A 19087-nucleotide genomic window follows, 5' to 3' on the forward strand; every position below is an offset into this window, starting at 1 on the left:
TTAAGGCAGAACGAGATAAACGCGGATCGCAATGAGGTGAGAGTGTGTTTCTCAAGGGGGTACAGAGGAGGTGGAATCAGCAACAACACAAACATGACACAGATAGTAACCCCTTGGAGGAGGTGGTTTCTTAAATTGATTATTTTAAAAAACAACACAGTGTATGAGGCGCTCTGCTGCAAATATTTTAACAGCCAAGGACAAATAACTGAACACTATACAGGTTTATCCCTGCATTTGCTGACAATCTGACCCCCTCTTGCTGCTTCAGCTGCAACAGCAGGACTTTTTGAAGCCTGGAAATATGCTATAGTAAATATGCAAAACAAATGAAATGGGTAGCTAATCCGATGGGTCGGACTTTCCCACATGTTCTCAAGTATCTATGTACTCCATTTGGCTGATACCTCTGGTCCAGATTCAATTGCATTGAGGGGGCAAAAATCAGCGCCAGAGTTTACAAGTTTAAGAACTAACATTAACATTGTCCACTTGCAGGAGCAGTCGATATTGACAACCATCCTTCATCACGATTCAGAGTGTGCACGGAGAGGAGGGGCTGTTAACAGACTGGTGCGAGGTACGACGTCAATGTGTTTTGAGAGAGAGAGAGTGAGAGAGAGAGAGAGATGGGTTGGACCACAGCCATCTCAGAACTCTATCCACAGACATATTAAAACCTGCCAAAGTACTCAAACTACCTCTGTGGAAGGTGTCTCCAGGACTACATCTTGAAATAACACACATTCATTTTTTTTTTTTAAACCATACTCAATCTAAAATCACGCAGCATGACAGATAACCTCTTATTTCCTGGGTTCCAAGAGAGAACAATATGACCCAGAACAAATGATACAGCAAATAAAAACCCATCTCACATAAAATTCAAACATTTCAAACAAAAACAACAGGTACAATGTAAAGGCAGACGACTGAAGGGTAAAGGCACCAACTATGAACTTGATGACCAAATCATGCACAGATGCAAAATACAACTTCCCATAAAACAAAATAAGAAAAAAAACTCGATGATGACATACAATCAGACAGTTTCAGTTTCATTATTGCAAGACACATACTGAAACTGTAACAGAACAGTTAAAGTTGCTCACGGAGGCTTTCTGCCAGGCCCTCTGCACTTCTTCTCACCGAGAATCTACTGAATGGGAAACAGAATGAAGGACAGTGAGACCTGCCACTCACCAGAAAATCCTTCCAGTTTATTCTCTTCATACATTCATTCATTTATTCATTCATTCATTCATTCATTCATTCATTATCTATACCGCTTATCCATACAGGGTCACAGGGGGTGCTGGAGCCAATCCCAGCCGACATTGGGCGAGGGTGGGTTACACTCTAGATAGGTCGCCAGTCTATCACAGGGCTGACACATAGAGACAAACAACCAACCACACTTACACTCACACCTACGGGCAATTTAGAGTCAAAAATTAACATAATGTGCATGTCTTCGGACTGTGGGAGGAAGCCGGAGTACCCAGAGGGAACCCACGCAGACACAGCGTGACAGTGCTAACCACTGCACCACCATGCCGACCTTCATAAAATTACATGGGTCATTATAGTACAATAGGTGAGATTATTGGGACCATTTCACACTGATTGATTTCAAACCTTCTCTCCAGGTGCTCCTCTTTCTCCTGTGTCACCCTGGAAATATTAGAAGTGAAAGAGATGTAAATAAATATAAAAGGCAACAAGAAAATGATTCAGATATTTACACAAATCTAGTGAATTGAAGTAGAGATGCAGTGACAGAAAACAAACTTGTCCCTCAGGACCCTTTATAGCCAGCAGGGAAAGAACAAGAAGTCACAAAGGATCATCAGTCACGCGTAGCAAATCAACAGGGAGAGGGGTCAGCGTGTATACAGATGCATATACAGCGGCTTATCAGATGCTCACAGAAGCATTTACAAATTGCAAGAATAGAGCAAACTCACTCGTAGGCCTGGGGCTCTGGGAGTCCCTGCCTCGCCTTTCTAACCTTTGCTGCCATGCTCTCCTGGGTAGCTGGCATTGCCCTGGGAATCATAATGACGTACGCTGTTTTAGCCGTGCTACTTATTTTTTAATCCAATTAATTTTCATTTTATTTTAACTTTGAGGTAATCAGGAGATTAGGATTTTTTTTGGGCACAACAGCTGTGATAAGATTGGATGTGGATACTTAATTGTTACAGGCTACAAATAAACATCTACAAGAACAGTGCATACTTTCTCTCCTCTCTCCCGCTCAGCTGGCCCTGGATGTCAGCCTGTGGAGGAAAATAAACATGAAAGATCACACATATTTCTGCCAATTTTGTATTATCAGAATTGGACTGTAGTTCATTCAGTGTATTTAGAACATGACATGACTGTAGTTTTCCTTACACTTGTTTATTTGAGTCCTTTGAAGCAGAGACATTTTAAATCCACAAACAGTAGATACAGTACAAATTTCGAAAAGCACTTCGTAAAAAAAAAAAAGCAAGACAACAAACCTGTAGGTCCAGGGCTGCCCTATGATCGAACAAAGATCAATAAAGATGCTGAGCAATTGACCTTCCTCACTCTCTCCTCTCTCAAGGCCTCAGTGGAGTAGCACAAGAGCATATTGAAAAGCTGTCTGTATGATGACGCATAAAATGTTTGTCTCACGTTTTGTCCATGCTCTCCAGCGTCTCTCATATCACCTTTTCTCCTGGTCACCCAGGCTGACCAGGCAGTCCCTGAGGACAGTCAATAAAAATGTCTATTCAGTGAACTTTCTATTGAATTAGCTGGATAGTTAGAAAGTTTTAATGACAGAACCTGACTGTAAATTGTATCAAAGACACTTGTTGTACCCTCAGTCCTCTTTCTACTGGTTTCCCTGGAAGGCCAGACTCCTCCTGATGAAAAACAAGTTTGTAACAGAAAGGACATTGACAGGGACATCTACACACCAATGAAAGTATAGAGACAATAGAGAAGCTGGAAGCAGCTTCTCTATTGTTAACACCCCCATACACAGTATGGCAGATTGTTAGCATGCACACTAACAACCATACCCATAAAAATAATTGTACTTACCTGTTCCCCTTTCCTTCCTGGCAAACCTGGAGTCTGCATGATTTGAACGATACAGTAAAGACTGTCACACACAAAGACTGCCATGGACATTAAGTGCATATCCAAAATGAAAGAACAGTTGAAGTATGTCAGTACCTGAGGACTCACACTTCTTCCAGGCTCCCCTCGTGCTCCATCATTTCCCTGGTAATAGACAGGTTCACTTGTTCTTCCATGTTTACTTAGAGATTCATTCCATCAGATTATGAAACTTTCTGTGATGGAATCACGTTGCTATTGCCCTGCTGCCTCTCAGATTGTAACACTTAATTGAATCAGTCTCACCTTTTCTCCTGGCAGTCCACTGGGCCCCGGTAAACCCTGGGGACAAACGGGCAGACTCATTCATGAGACCCCCAATGCATTTATATCAGTCAGATCATGCAACAAATATAAAACCAAAAGGCATACTCATGTCATTAGCCAATACTACATGACAATCTGCCACTCACTCTCAACCCTGGTGTTCCTGGGGGCCTGGCCTCCCTGGGTCCCCCTGAGAAGACAACATTATTCACAAAACAGCACAAAATAATAAAATAATAAAATCTCACTAAAATGAAAAATATGCCAACTGTTTAACAGTCACAGATAATTTAACCTTATCTGTGACTGTTTCTATTGTAAGTGGAATAACAATAATATCTGCATCTCACGAAAAAGGGTTGCAGCAAATGTGAAAGTTGGTGTATATGTGTATATTCATCTCTTAAAATTATCTTACTGTAAATGTGCTCCAGTTACTTGGGACAGGCTGTTACTAGAAATTATTAGAGCTTCTTAATTTGCACCTACAAATAACTATTATGTGGGGAAAATCAAAGGACATAAATATATTTTTCTGATGCAAAGAGGAAGCCTTTACTTTATACCTTTGCTCACAACTCAAGAATGGGGAAAGATAGAAGAATAATTCTTTCATCCTTGTGCTAACATGCATAGACCACTGATTTTATGACATATTTTGCCATTTTATCCAATATTTACCAAATGTAACTGTAAAATCTCCACCTCCAGCCACCTCTTGTAAAACACCCCCTGTAACAGTTTTGTAATTGTTAACCTAATTGACATAAGTCACCATAATTATTGAAGACATTGTGTAATTGCAGCCATATTTTCATGGCATATGCACAAATAAATATTTGTGAGAAATAATTGTGAAATCCTGCAACTATAATTGAGGCAACAGCATTCTGATGAACTCAAGTAACTACAAAACCACTTCCAGTAGTCCCACTTGAAATTTGGCAGAAATCATTCCTTTATGAACTGAGGAGTTCTCAGGATTTTGGAAACATGCAAAAAGCAGTAAGATTGTCAGTAATGTCTTTTAATGTGTGATGCAGCTCTGGATCCAGATGCAGACTTCAAACATTTGAAATAACAAATTTAGAGGATTGTGCAGCCTTAGCAGAGGTGAGTGCTATCAGTCCTGAGAAGTATTTATTGTATTTATACTCTGCAAAAACTGGATTTATTATCATACCATCAGCTATCTACTTCTACTATCTACTATACCCTGTCTCCAGGCTCTCCTTGCCTGCCTGGAGGTCCAGGAAGCCCATCAGCACCGTCGCCCTGAAAAACAACCACAAGCCATTTCATACTCTGAATCAATCTGCAGCTACCTTGTCTCCTTTGCTGCCCTGTGGTCCTGTTGGCCCTCTAGGACCTTAAGCCCCTGTAGGTCCTGGAGTACCCTGATAATAAAAACATAATTAGTAAATGCAAAATACACAGCTGTATACTCATCTGGAAACTGAAAATGTCAGCACATCTAAGGTGTTTGACAGTGCTTACTGAGGAGCCCTTCTCGCCCTTCACGGCCACCCCGCTGCCTACTCCTGGAGGTCCCTGTCAGCAAAGAGAGATAAGAGCTGAGAATCATTATGCTTGCATGCTCCTCCGGATATTTCTGCAGTCAGAGGACAAGCTGGTGATGGTGTGACTCACTCTTTCTCCTGAGCTGCCCTTTTCTCCCTGCAGAAACAGCAGAGAGAGAGACATGGAAGACATAAGAGTCTTTATTGTCATTGTATAGCTGTGCAAAACATTACCACCATGAAATTATAATCACACTTCCGGAGTTTAAAACAATATCAAAAAAATTAAAGACAAAAGAAGTCAGAAAGAGCAAAGGGATGCTGAACACTGTTGTTACAAAAGTATTTGTATGATAATGTGTACAATATATACACATATACTCACAGATCAATTCATACAAAAAACTGGAATAACCACTTCATGTGAATTCAAGTTGCAGTTTACATTAATGACTTTCTAGAGTAATGCAATATATGTAGTGATGACTTTAAAGGAATTTAGTGTATTTCATCATAATAAGTTTTCTTGAGTTATGGTCAAAAACGTGTTTTGTGAGGTCACAGTGAACTTGGCTTTTGACCACCAACATCTAATCAGTTACACCTTAAGTCCAATTGAATGTTTGTGTCCAATTTGAAGAAATTCCCTTGATCCATTCTTAAGCTATTCTGTTTTACAAGAATTGGATGGACAGACGGACGTGAAAACACAATGTCTCTGGCCATGCTTGTATCTGGTGCAGAGCCATAAAAACCCACCTCTCTGATGCTCCATATATTATCTCAAGATTAAGGCAAACAGGAAAACTGATGACAACATAGTATCAGAAGAAAAAATAATTATCTAAATAACAGAAATAAGTAACTGATCTGTCTTTTTAATCCACAGAAACCCTGTTTTCATTCGTAAGGACTTAAAATTGACAAAATGCTAGTTTGATTGAGTTGGTGAAATGAGTCTGAATAAGTTGGTTAATTTGTTCTAACAAGAATCAATATCTCTATTAGAAATACCCTCAGTATCTGTCTCAACTATCACATAGAGACATTGGGTTTTGGATGCACTGGAAAATATAAAACAGTGAAATTCAAAATAATCTTGTGTAAGAAAAATGACCTCTTAAATCTTCAATCAAGCCTCCACTAAAGAAATATGAAAGTGACTCAATGCTACCATCAAGTGTGTGTGTCTGACAATGACAGTTTCATCTTGGAGCACTGGCTGGAAACAAAACACTCCATTCAGAATTGATTAAAAAATCTGAAATATCTCAAGAAGTGAGTGGAAAAGTTTAATACACATTTATTTTGAAATGTATGGAAATTTAAATGAAGGATAGCATTGAGTGAGCATAATGACAGTAATATCCAATAATAGCCAAAGCCAGTTAACAACAATAAGAATAAAGATGACAACACATACATTTTTTTTTTTATTTTCTTAGTATTAAACAATCAAAAAAATGTCTTTGAAACTATAAAATGTTTTCTTGTATACAAATCAGAAACACATGACTCTTTACTCAGTACATCCAAAACATCTTGAAAGCTACACCTGAGCTCTCTGCTGCAGCTGGACATCAGATGAGTGTGGAGGTTTTATGTGTATTAGGCCCACTGTGGGATTAAAGGTTAAATGTGACCATACAAAACACATTTAGAAGTGTGATGATCTGACTTATGGTTGTTTAAAAACATTGTGTGTTAACTTTCCAGTTTGTTTCTTACTAGTATCCCTGGGGTGCCTGGTTTACCTTTCCTCCCTGGAAGACCCCCTCTAGATATAGCTGAGCCTGGTTCACTCTTAAGCATCAGCAAAGAACCATAAAGGGACACACTTCACACATCATCTTGCTCTCTTGTCTCTCTCAAACAACCAGACATGAATTACTTGTGAAATGCAATAGAAATAATAACTTAACTAACCCTAACATCACATACATACAAGTAGGGATGTATTATTACTATGTGCTATAAATATGTACTATAAATATTAATTTTAAAGACCAGTACATTGCCACATAGAACCATCACTGTCAGTGTTAAAGAATGACTCACAGGCTCTCCCTTGCGTCCATCTGCACCATCTCTGCCCCTCTCATCCTGTAGAGTCAAACAACAAGTGACACCTTAACAGATGAAAATACAATTCAAAGAGCAGTGGTAAAAACTGCACCATACCTTCTCTCCATTGAAGATGGGGGAACAGAGGGTAGAGACTGATGACGTTTTCTGTATCAGGCTGAAGTGACTCCAAGGTGAGTGATGTGGAGTCTACAGACAGAGACTGCTCCAATACCTCAATAAGTTCTGTTACTAAGTTCACAAGTGTGTGCGTCTGTCTGTCTGTGTGTGTTTATGTGTGTGTGTGTGTGTGTGTGTGTGTGTGGCTGCAGCTATGTTTGCCACCAGTAGATTATTCTCTACTTTAGATTCTTTTCCTCCTCTGTTTTTACTGTAATCCTTAATTCTGCAAATTCGTTTCTGTGAGTTTTCTGTAAAGGGAATATGTTGCTGATGTCCTGTAACTGTTACAAAAAAAAGAAATTCACAGTTCAGGTGAGAGACACACACAAAGACATTGCAGGTGTGTGCCTATGATAAGTTCGAAATAAAGGGTTCTGTCTTGTTTGAGAAAGGTTGTGTTAGCATTTTGGCAGATGTCTCTCGGCTGACATTTGAGTCCTTCACATTTTACTCACTGGTTTGTTGGTTGACAGAAGCTCCCACATTGTTGGGGTAATGGGCAATGATAGCCACCAGGTAGTCTGTGCCTGACCTCAGCTCTCACAAATTGAAAGAACTCCAGCTAGCACAGTCAGTCTCTGCTAGAGACACAGTTCATCTTTGTTAACATTTCTGCCTAAAACAAGTCTTTGCAAAGTGAGTGACTGAAATAGATGGCTGAGCCATGATATTTTTCTATCTTCATTTCTCTTCATTCCAAACTTTAATCTCTACAGCATCTACAACTTTACTCTCTGCTGGCATCACAATTTAAGAGAGATTGGTGAGAACTGGACTGTGAATGGACAGGAAATGGCAGAAGGAAGTGACGGATCAGGAAGTGAATTAGGAGACATGGAAGTTGATAGCAGGAGTTTTGTAGAGTGGGATATAGCTATAAAAAAATAATGCAAAAACAAACATAAGAACAAATCAGATGAAGTGATTGCAACAGCGCACCCTCAGGACGATAGAATCTGTAGTGGATCATTCAAAACATCTCCAACATCACGGATGTAGGTAGAAATGGGCAAAGTGAATGCACAAGGATCAAAATTGCTGATGCTGGAGCACCTGCTGTTAGTCATGTTCTTTGCCAAGAAAGCAAAACCACAATGCCAAATTAAAAAAGGGAACGAAAGTCAAAGAAAGCAAAGTGAGGGAAAACAGCTTTTGACAAATTTCTTTAATCATACTAATACATTTTAAGAATGATTTCTAATATCTGCAGTCTACATTGAAGGCAGTCTGCCAGGAATCTAGCTTGGAGCATGTAGTTAATCAGAATTATAAATTAATCAGCATGACAGCTACAATGTCATACGACATACTGTATCAATCAACATTACCTAATAATAGCAATAGCTTAACATCATCCCAGCTGGCACTGTAAGGGGTATCATTTGTGCCATGTGACGTCCATTGAACTTTGAACTGTATTTCAGGTGTAACAAAACAATTTCACAAACAGATTACCTGTGTCAATTGCTCTCCTGACAAAACATCTGTCTGTGTCAGTTGAACTTCAAACTATACTTTAGTCGTATTGTTGCAGTCCCTGTCGTTTGACTGTGTTTGGTATGTCGTCCTGATGTGTCATTTGACTGTGTTGTTGAAACGCCACACCAGGATGACGCGCAGCATGACAAGGAACCAACACCACATCTTGGTCGTGTCTGACTCCATCAAACTCCCGCCTAATCTAAAGATGGGCAAGGTGTTAAGGAGAGTGTGGAGCAGAGACTTCAGCGCCTGCCGGTTTAATAACTGTGGCAAGCACACAACATAGCTGGGCGTCTTGCTTGAAGGCTAAACCTAGGTTAATTAAATTAGCTAGTTAACGAGCTAAGCTAACATGTCAGGAATGGTGTGCGCAGACACCGATACCTGCTAATTAGTGCTAACACATAAATAAAATACTAGAATTTCACTCACCTCAAAAACCAGAAGCACACTCCACAGATCAGCTGTTGCATGGGGTGAAGACCTAAATCCTATCATTTAGAGAAACTGGAATTCCAAATGCAAGCCAGGCCATATCACCCATCATGAGTGCCCCACCTCACTAATACCATCCCAGAAGATTGGAAGCTGTACACTTTAAATGTTATAGTTGTGTCACTCAACCTCAAGTCGGAGTTGAGTCTAGAGTACCCAGTGTTCATGTCTGAGTCCAAGGTGGGTTCTGGTGCTCCACTCTGACTGCTTTAATCTTGTTTAAGCTGTCACACAGCCTCTGCCAACACAAGCAAGTCTACAGGATGATAAGGACCTGACTGAGATAACTTTTCAAGTTAAAGGAGCTATTTAAGAAATGCTGCCAGTTCAGCATCAAACTTCACTCCTTAACTTGCCAAGAGCTGACTCCGGTGGTGGAAAGCAACCCTCCTGTGCTGCTTCTATCTCATCACATTTTTTCTTCAACTTAAGTTTGCATGCTAACCAGCTAGTGCTGTCCCAGTCGGCTCATCTCCGCACTTTCCGATACCAAGTCACTGTAGTGTCCAGTCTGCCCTGAAGAAGTAGCTGCTTAGAGGGCGTATTATAACCATTTGTTTTGTAAACACAATGATGGCTGAAGCTCTTGGCAAGAATGTTAAGTAAACAGCTGTTAATGCTGATGTTGGCTATGCAGCAATAGCAAAACTTACAAATAGCTCCTTTAAGTCAGGTAAAGAGGAACAACGTGTCAATGAAGCTGTGTGAGGCCTGTTTAAGTGTGGGGACATGGATATTGAGTCAGTGTGTCTCCCGCCAATCAACTGAGGGCAGAGAGTTTGAAAAAACCAAGGGTGGAGGAGTCATGGAAAACAAGTATTAAGTCCAACTTTGTTTTTCTCAGACATTTAATTTATTAGAAATGCTTGTTAAATGTCCCATAATACTACAGAAATAAAATGATTTGTTCCCCATAAAAAACAAAAACTTCCATATTCAATAAACAGTATAACAATTGTAACTTTTCCCTGGCAGATAAGTATGCAGTCTTGATAAGATACACTTCCCCAAATAAAAAAAATAATATATTTGTGCTTGCATAGTTATTGTGCGGAGAGGTAAGAGGGGTTATTTCCAGCGTTTAACATTCAGGGGGTAAAAGCTTCTCCATAGATAACATTTGATGACTTATACTTAAAGAACTTTCAAGGCATTGGAGTTATCCAGTTGGATTTATTTATTTCAATTCTCTTGAAAAAAATCAGCCTGCTTGATAAAATGTCAAAATGTAAAGGCTTGTGCACATAAAAATACTAGGAAAGCAGTCAATCACAACTCCTAAGGTGCACTGCAGTAAGAAACCAGCCGATCATAGAACTTAAAACTGTTTGTGCTGCTAAGGGCTGATGCTAGTTGTATAAATTATTTATTTTATTTTCTGTTTTTGTTCTATATTTATATAGATTAATCTAGATTTATATACTCTCTGCCCTGTTAACATGTAAAAGTTAAGGTTATTGTTTTTTCAATTCTGTTTTTTTGCTTTGTTGAAACCCGTGAATACATTCAGCAGTTTAAATCTTTTTGGCTTCAGAGTCAATTCAGGATGAATTCATCATTTATGGTGCAGTTTATTTTCTAACTAAAGGCCATTGAAATACTAAGCTAATATGTTGTTGTACAGGTACCTCCTGCGTTTCTATGTTGATGCACATTACCAGAAGATTATTATCAGAAGAAAACTTAAAAATGCTCACTTACAAATGAGAACATACTTCCAGAACCCATAACTCAGCCCATTTTGCTACAAGGACTGAGCAAAATAATAAAGCACCTTATTACATAACATCCTTGTAGTAAGTACCGGTTTGGTAAATTCATAAAGGGTGTAGTTTGACCTGATATTTAACATGTCCTGTTTGATACAGTGTTGCCCATTTGACCCTGTGTGTTCCTCGTTTCCAATGCAGCTTTGTGTTAAGGTAATTTTTTTTTAGATTTTCTACTTCCTCTGGCATGTTACAAGTCAGACAACGGCCACTGTTTAATTGTCATGATTTTATCATGATAATTACACAACTAAGTCATAGTAACTTCCTATAAACAGATGTCAGCTTGAAAAGGCATCTGATCATCACTATTTTTACTGGTGATTTGATTCTATTGGATGGTTTTGAGAACACAAAACAAGGAGGCATATTGGTATCCCCTCTCAACCTGGATTGGTAAAGTTTGGTTGGGTTTAAAAACACAAACAAAAATCAACAAATCCTGACATTTGACTAAATAATAATGTATAAAAGCTATATGAGGGCAAACATTTCTGTGGCTTAGGAAGAAATGGCCACAATCATCGTGCTGTCTTCAAGGGAGGAGGACCTGCACAACAGATCATTTGTTAGAGTGCGTACATTTAATATCTGACATAAACTAGTGTATGTATGATTGGGTACCTTCAGTCTCCCCAAGGCAGACCTCCTCGCACTCCTCCAGGTGGAGGAAGCGGTTGTTGTTTCCTTCACAGCCGCTGTAGATGAAGGGCCTGCAGACCCGAGCCTGACTGTTGTAGTACCAACACAGAGTGTAACGTCCACAGCTCCCCTCCTCCATAGGGAGCTGGCACAGGTCTGCTGGAGCTGCAGAACACAAACACACATCAAGAGTATGGACACGCAGATACAAAGAGGCATGCACAATGAGAAAAGGCCAGGCAAAAAAGGAGCAGAAGCAGAGCATCAGTAAGTAACTACAGGAAACCAAAACCAACCTGTTTATTTCATTTATTTTTAATCTATTTTTAAATTAAAAAAGAAGACATTAGCAGTAATATATTATGTTACTGGAGGCATAATTGCCTCTAAATCAACAGCAGAGCAGCTGAAACCCTGAGACATACAGAGAGGGCCAGACACCAGGAAGGCAGGATGACAGAATTAACCCTTAATAAATCCCAAACCAGGATGATGGCAGATGAGCTGGTTTACCTTCCCCTTTGACTTCCCTCTTGGACCTGACCGTTCTGGACTTGACTGCTTTCAAAGGTGCAACATTGACTGTTTTTTGATCACCAGCTCTTGGCGTTTTCTGAACATCATCACTGACTTTAACTGTTTTCTGTGAGTCCTCTTTGACAGCCTCACCTGTCAACACACACACACACGAAACATACTCAAACAGACACACAGCCAGCAAACAGTATAGATAATTCATTAGAAGCAAGAAAAAGACACAACATTGGTTTAATAACTGTGGTGAGCATGTGTTTCTGATTGCATCGTATAAGCCAGGTATGGTCGACACACTCCTGGTGGTCATCTTTTGAATATCTTTGGGCATGTTTTTAATGTTGCATTTCCCAGCAATACAAGAGGGGTGCTTTCCACTGCTGCACATCAGAGGGCAGATTGGGTTGTGTTGGAGGCTAAAACCAAGGGAGTGGAAACTAATGTTAAGCCTGCTGCATTTGCGGTGCATGTTTAAGACTTTTGTGATTCTGAGGTGCTTATGAACCTGTGAACTGGATGATTGGTAGCTTATGCTCCTTTCATTCGAGATGGGTCTGTGTCACTGGCGGGAAATGATCTGAACATCCAGATAAAAATTCTGAAGGATACACAGACCAACATTATTGATTCTGTCTTCTGTCAGGGAAACTGATACCAGTAACTGTGTTCTCAGTTGTCGGAGGGGTTGAAGATTCTACCTGTTCAATGGCACAGGATGGTTTGTAAACGGCCACTAAATTACTTGAATATTCCCTTATGCAGTGACTGTTTACAGGGGTTGTAATGACAGATGATGCAGTGCTACACTGTCCCCTTGTGGCCTGTTTCACAATTATTTAGGAGACCTCCATGTTTTTCTTTGCTGTTGCATTTGAGAGTCTGGTGCAAGGCTATTATCGATGCATCACGTAAAGTATGGCAAAAGGCATGAAGCCGAGGTGATTGTTTATCCTGTTCATATGTTCGCATCCCGTAAGAAACAAATTTATTTGTGATTTTCCACTTGGTATGTGCCCTTGGTATGCGGAAAAAAGTGGGCACAATGATTTATATTATTTATATATTCATATCAGAGGTGTCATTTATGTTCATGCAACGAAATGGGACATTTATTATTTGATTTCTTCATATGACTAACACATGTCGTCAAGCTTAAAGCTGTGGATTTGTCGAGACTTTGAATGTGAATTTAGTAGGGTTTACTAAAACAATTCATATGGTATTTATGTTGCTACTGCTATGTTTCATGCTCACTGTTGTAATTTAAAGTGGCATATTCATGAGCCCACCATAATGTTTTTTATTATCAGTCAGTCTAATACATGGTTTATATGTGAATTCTGGAACTACAAATAAGTTATTTGTTTATTCCTCAATATTTTTATGGTGCTCCAGTGAAAGGGGAAGAAAAATAAATATAAAGGCACCCATATGAAACTCTCTGTCTCTTGCTTATTTGAGCCAAGGGGCCCCTACATGGTTCTTGATAGCCAGTATTGCCTATCCAAGGTGTACACTTTTGTTTGGGCAACAACTTGGGTAGCAGAATTTGGGCAGGCACTCCTCCGTCTCCTGTGGTCACCTTTTGTTCCTGACATGTCACCTGACAGTAACACTGTTATACTGTCGTCTCTGTCTGAGTAAAAGTAAGGTCTCGACCCTATAAGTGCCATGAGGTAATGTATATTATGATTTTGTGCTATACAAATAAAATTGAATTGATTGAATTGAGTTCCCTTTGTCACTGTAACACAGTGAGGTAGTAAAGGTACAATGTAATGATCCCTCTCTGAAAGAAATATCTGAGTGTGTTTTGCCTGCCTCTGAGTTAAGTAACGCTGCAAGTAGATATTTTTTGCATAATGAGTTGCTGTTTAGAAAATGCATTGTTGTGGGTGAAGATAGTGGGAAAATGATGTTTCCAGATTGTGGTGCCAGCAAAGCTTCATTCCCTGGCCCTGAAAGAGGTGCATGATGAGTGTGGACATTTCGGTGTTCAGAAAACATATCTTCACATTTTGAAATATTTCTGGTATTTTGGCCACATGACAAAAGGGATATGGCTGCATACATTGACACCGTGTCATGTGTGCCAACTAACAGGAAAGCAAAATCAGAGTATCATGCCTAAGCTAATGATAAATATCTGTTTATGTTGCGGTGTCAGCCAACTTGTTGGTTCACCTGCCAGTATCAAAACAGGCCGAACTGTCAGACTTTGTATCCTTGCGTGTTTGATGACATTCCTCAAGGTGGATATTTATTTTAACAAATTGCATCTCCCCCTCTCCATGACCACCTGGCTTTTAACTACCTCCAACTTGCAGTGTGGCAATTTGGAAGAAGTCCATTTTTGAAACACTTTTGATTTTTTGTCAGAAATCAGCCACAGGTGTTTTCCCCAAGGGATTAATAAAGTATCTATCTATCTATCTATCTATCTATCTATCTATCTATCTATCTATCTATCTATCTATCTATCTATCTATCTATCTATCTGTCTATCTACCTACCTACCTAACTACCTACCTATCTAATGAACATTTGTGAGACCAGGCTGGCTTAGATAGTGCTCAGTGCATCAGTAAACGCTCCCTCACTGCATGATAGCAATGAATATAGTATGAAATATACAGTACCGTCACTATGATTAGCAGAAGGAGTGAAGTAGAACAGTTCATCCCACGGGTCGTAGCCATAGTCTGGGTTGTTGGTGTTCACCACCAAATGCAACTCATGACCTGAAAGAAGAACAGGTCAGAGATCTTTCAACTCAGCCTGCCAACCTACTAGTCAGGTACAGAGAAGGCATTTACATAGAGCCTACAGTATACCCTAATATATGTGTTTGTCTGGATATAATCAGAGATATAAAATATATAACGCATCAGTCAGACACATGAAACACAAATGGAGTCCTCTGTTTTCTTGATGAGAAACCCTGCCAGTATTCAGGGGTCTTCAGACATAACACTAACAGCTTGATCCTGTTTGTTAAAGATGAACATGCAGAAAAATAGAGGGAGGCCAACAGGCATAGGGATTGACAGACACACTCACCCTCCTCACCTTCTGGTGCACGGCGAGCCCTGATCAGCCTGTACGGGCCTGAACCTGAGAGAGCCAGATAGGACAGGGAGGAGCAAATAGGGACACCACGGGAGCAGAGACAGAATTCATGGAGCGAGAGGTACCAGGTAAGTGTTACACAGGAGGAGAAAACAGGAAGCCAGAAAGGTAAAATTATTTCAAAAAAAGGAATGAATAAACATTCTGGTAGAAAAACTTAAGACACATGAGCCAATATCGACCTAAACAACAACACAAAAAATCATTCCACATGAGGTAGCTTCCAAAAATTGGTTGTAATCCTTTTAGTCACTGCTGCTTGTGTTGCACTCGAGCCAAACATTATTTGACTTGAGTCCAGGTCAAATCAGCACTCATTCAACTAAAGGCTTTGTTGAAAACTTTTAATTTAAGGAATAGACTCAGTGGATACTGTGGACGATTTGGCAACCTCACATTTGGTTTTAGTTCAGTTTTGACCCGATTGGTTGAACGCACCATTCACACATCAGTATTATGCTTCGACCACAGCTGTTCTGGTGTATTAACATGTCCTCCACCAAGGCGCCTTGGTTTTCCTCAGGTCTGAATGAGCTTTGCATCATTTTTCAAAATGGAATTGTTAGCACTTGTGGTTTTGCTACCATAAATGCACCACACAGAATCTTGATCATAGTCTTGTTGCCTGAAGTAAAAATCAACGGATTATCTGTCTCCTGCCGTTCAGCTTTGGTTGCGGCCAGCATCTTTGGCCCAAGACCTTTTGACTCAAAACTTTTGGGATCTGGACTCTAATAAATTCCTCCCACTTCTTAATGATTTTCGTCACAGGTTCAGCAATATCACCCAACCAGTATAATTCTTCATGCTCAGCTTGAGCATCAGAATCAGAATCAGAATCAGAATCAGAATCAGAATTAGAATCAGAATCAGTTTTATTGCCAAGTATGTTTTCACATTCAGGGAATTTTTTCTGGTGATCGGTGCAATTGAGGATCAGGGGGATCAGCAACAGTGGGGCTCTCTAGCCTTGTTGATAAGGCTAATAGCAGATGGGAAGAAGCTATTTTTGTGGCGAGAGGTTTTGGTCCTGAAGGACCGCAGCCTTCTGCCAGAGGGGAGTGTCACAAAAAGTTTGTGTCCAGGGTGGGAGGAGTCAGCTACAATCTTCTTTGCACGCCTCAGAGTCCTTGAGGCGTACAGGTCCTGGAGGGATGGAAGATTGCAGCCAATCACCTACTCCGCAGAGTGGATGATACGCTGCAGTCTGTTATTGTCCTTCTACATACATTTGGAAATCCAGTCCAGATCTGTCAACATAAATTCCTTGTGGCGAGCACCAAATTTTAACTTTCAGTTTACACAATGCATCTCTTCCTAGTAAATTAACCAGAGTTTGGCTCAACACTAAAATTGGTATTTTGATTTTCCTACCACCAACAATTAGTTTCACTGGAGGCGTTGTTGGAATCAATTGCCACAATCCCGAGAATCCCATCCTCATCGCAAATGTGTTGAAAACTTCTAATTTAAGGAATAGACTCAGACACCAAAACACAACAAGAGAGAGACAGCATTCAGCAGCAGCCTGGTTTTATTGCCAAATTGACACACTTCTTTGACAGCCAAATCACGACCCAGGTCCCTTTCATGACCTATACACACTAACATACATTAGTCTATTATTGTATATATCAGCCCTCCACCAATTTTCCACCACATATTCAGACTCAAACCATTACTGAATTGTTAATTATGAAACATGTACATTTCTTGAGTAAACAACTTGACAAAGAAGAACATCAAGGCAAGAACATCAACAATCACACACAGTAGCAATTATTTCTGGCCAATTTTAAGATTATATTAAGATTATTCAAGATTTATCTGAAAGGGACCTGGTCAAACAGTGCCTTTCATACTGTTGTGTTATGCTATTCAGACAAATGCAAACAAACATGAATTACACTAAATTGTAATCAATTTTTTTGAAAAATATATTATATATGACACTGAATGCTCTCACTATAGATTCTGCAGCAGCATTTGTGGCACAGTATACCACTGTGTCTCATGCTAAATCACAGCTCTTCTGTCCTCCTTTCTCTCTTAGGCTGCAGTCGAATGGCTCACTCACCTCCACAGGCTGATGATCAGACAGATGGACCAGAGAGAAGCAGAAAGAGGGAATAATTAAGGTCAGTTTAAAGAGTCATGGCAATGCAGTAGTTTTCTATGGCTTTTTTTTTGTATTACACTCATGTGTTGTGATTACAGTCTAAAGTTAATCTTGGGGACAGCACTAATAAATTAGCAATGCATGCTGCATTAAACACTCACCACAGTGCTGACTTATCTCTGAGTGAATGAAATCTCTGATCTCATCTTCCTGAAATCAAAATAAATGGAAACCAGACAAAATACACTTACAAACACAAGCCCCATATCAACTCTGCGTATGCGTGTGCTGGTTGCTGTTCAGATTGAGCCCTGTAGTAAGAATTAAGTACTGACCGTCATGCCTGGCTCTCCTCTATCTCCCTTGGCTCCATTTAGACCCATCTCTCCCTGGAACATGAACAGGGGTAAGGACTCGTTATGGTGAAACATTTGCATGTGAGGAAGCAAACACTATAATTCCAATGACTAATTCCCCATAAAGAAAAAAAACACGAAACGCTGTAAGAGACATAAGTTGATTGTGTGATTACATGATCCAAATCTTCATCCAAAGTTTTTTCTTCATGAGTGTCAAGATGTCTTGAGATTTTCCAGAATTATTGATTGTCATTATAAACTTCAAAAAGATTAGATACAGTTCCCTCCATGGAGATTGTCTCGAGCAATGTTTGAAATGACAGTCCCTCTTTTAGCTGACCTGTGTCCTTCCAATTCGTTGCTATCAGTCTTTCAGATGTCTTACATCAGGTTGTTTGAATTTGGACCAGGTTCCTTCAGGGGTGTAATTCAGAAGGCACATTGCTGGATCACAATGAACAGTATAACCAACAATCTTTTCCAGGGATTACGTGACATTTTCCAATTAGGTTTTTACTTTTGTGCAAGTGCAAAACATATAAAAAGTTCCTTAATCTTGTTTATAATGCAAAGATCAGTATCTTTTCAATCTAACAGGGGTGAAATATGTTTTATGTATAAATTATAATTGATCATACTGTTCTTCACTGATTTAAATACTTTGTGAAGTGTTTTCCAGACTTGATCCCATTCTTCAGTTTGTATGGATATCCCCAATTTGCTTCCCATTTTCTTGAACTGCATTCCAATTTTCTCCATATTTTTGTTCATCAATTTGTATAATTTGATGCAATTTTGTCATTTTCTGCCTGGGATGCTAACTCAGAAGTTGTTGTTGATTCCTGTAGTGAAGGGGATTTTGAAAATGGTAACAGGGGAAAAGAATGCCACCTGAAATAGGCACTCAATGACTGGCTAAACCCTCAGCCTACATCCTGTGAGTCAAACTAGTGTGACAATAACCTGCTCTCCTCTCGCTCCTGGGATACCAGGGATACCACGCGGACCAACTATACCAAGACCAACTGGCCCTCTCTCTCCCTGAAAAACAACCAAAACAACATTAATTACAATATACAACATATTTACTGTAGACATATGTAGCATAAAACTTATTCTACAAGTTAAAAAAAAATTAAAACAGTAAAATATTGGGCATAAGGTTTTCACATAGCAACAATGTTCTATAATCACTTGACAGGTGGTGTTTTCCTGAAAACAAAGAAAGACAACAGTTTGTGTTACACCTATTTCCATTGGAATTATTTCTCCAAACAATTTGTTATACACTGTACTTATGCTGCTTCAGTACATGCATAATATCCAAATGTGATTTCATTATGATGTAAACATCAAGGATGCAGA

The 19087-nt window shown here is 39.6% G+C and overlaps 2 protein-coding genes and 1 long non-coding RNA gene across 3 annotated transcripts in view; all 3 read right to left on the minus strand.

Moving 5' to 3' along the window:
- Nucleotides 1–861: 861 nt before the first annotated feature.
- On the minus strand, nucleotides 862–7249 carry LOC139631201 (uncharacterized). Its single transcript, XR_011693324.1, has 13 exons — nucleotides 7128–7249; nucleotides 7005–7049; nucleotides 5077–5103; nucleotides 4924–4977; nucleotides 4752–4823; nucleotides 3573–3616; nucleotides 3406–3441; nucleotides 3217–3264; nucleotides 3082–3114; nucleotides 2856–2900; nucleotides 2242–2738; nucleotides 1968–2048; nucleotides 862–1674 (listed from the first exon to the last, which is right to left on the minus strand). It is a non-coding gene; the product is annotated as an uncharacterized lncRNA (long non-coding RNA).
- Nucleotides 7250–10040: 2791 nt separating this feature from the next.
- Nucleotides 10041–15930, minus strand: LOC139631397 (uncharacterized). The gene is made up of 6 exons (XM_071495630.1): nucleotides 15840–15930; nucleotides 15176–15229; nucleotides 14755–14856; nucleotides 12095–12250; nucleotides 11564–11746; nucleotides 10041–11489 (listed from the first exon to the last, which is right to left on the minus strand). Exons 1-6 carry the CDS (start codon nucleotides 15928–15930, stop codon nucleotides 11461–11463), a joined length of 615 nt encoding a protein of 204 aa, XP_071351731.1. The 3' UTR covers nucleotides 10041–11460.
- Nucleotides 15931–16819: 889 nt separating this feature from the next.
- LOC139630313 (collagen alpha-1(VII) chain-like) overlaps nucleotides 16820–19087 on the minus strand; it is a 54241-nt gene continuing 51973 nt past the window's right edge. Inside the window, exons 66-69 of the mRNA XM_071493620.1 lie at nucleotides 18686–18763; nucleotides 17699–17752; nucleotides 17525–17573; nucleotides 16820–17330 (exon numbers count right to left, since the gene is read on the minus strand). Of these exons, the coding sequence (XP_071349721.1) occupies nucleotides 17314–17330; nucleotides 17525–17573; nucleotides 17699–17752; nucleotides 18686–18763 (198 nt within the window). The 3' untranslated portion in view covers nucleotides 16820–17313. The remainder of the gene's footprint in view (nucleotides 17331–17524; nucleotides 17574–17698; nucleotides 17753–18685; nucleotides 18764–19087) is intronic.

The sequence above is a fragment of the Trachinotus anak genome, unplaced genomic scaffold (genome assembly GCF_046630095.1).
Source record: "Trachinotus anak isolate AG129_WGS33_773 ecotype Australia unplaced genomic scaffold, CSIRO_AGI_Tana_v1 ptg000013l, whole genome shotgun sequence".
NCBI lineage: Eukaryota > Metazoa > Chordata > Actinopteri > Carangiformes > Carangidae > Trachinotus > Trachinotus anak.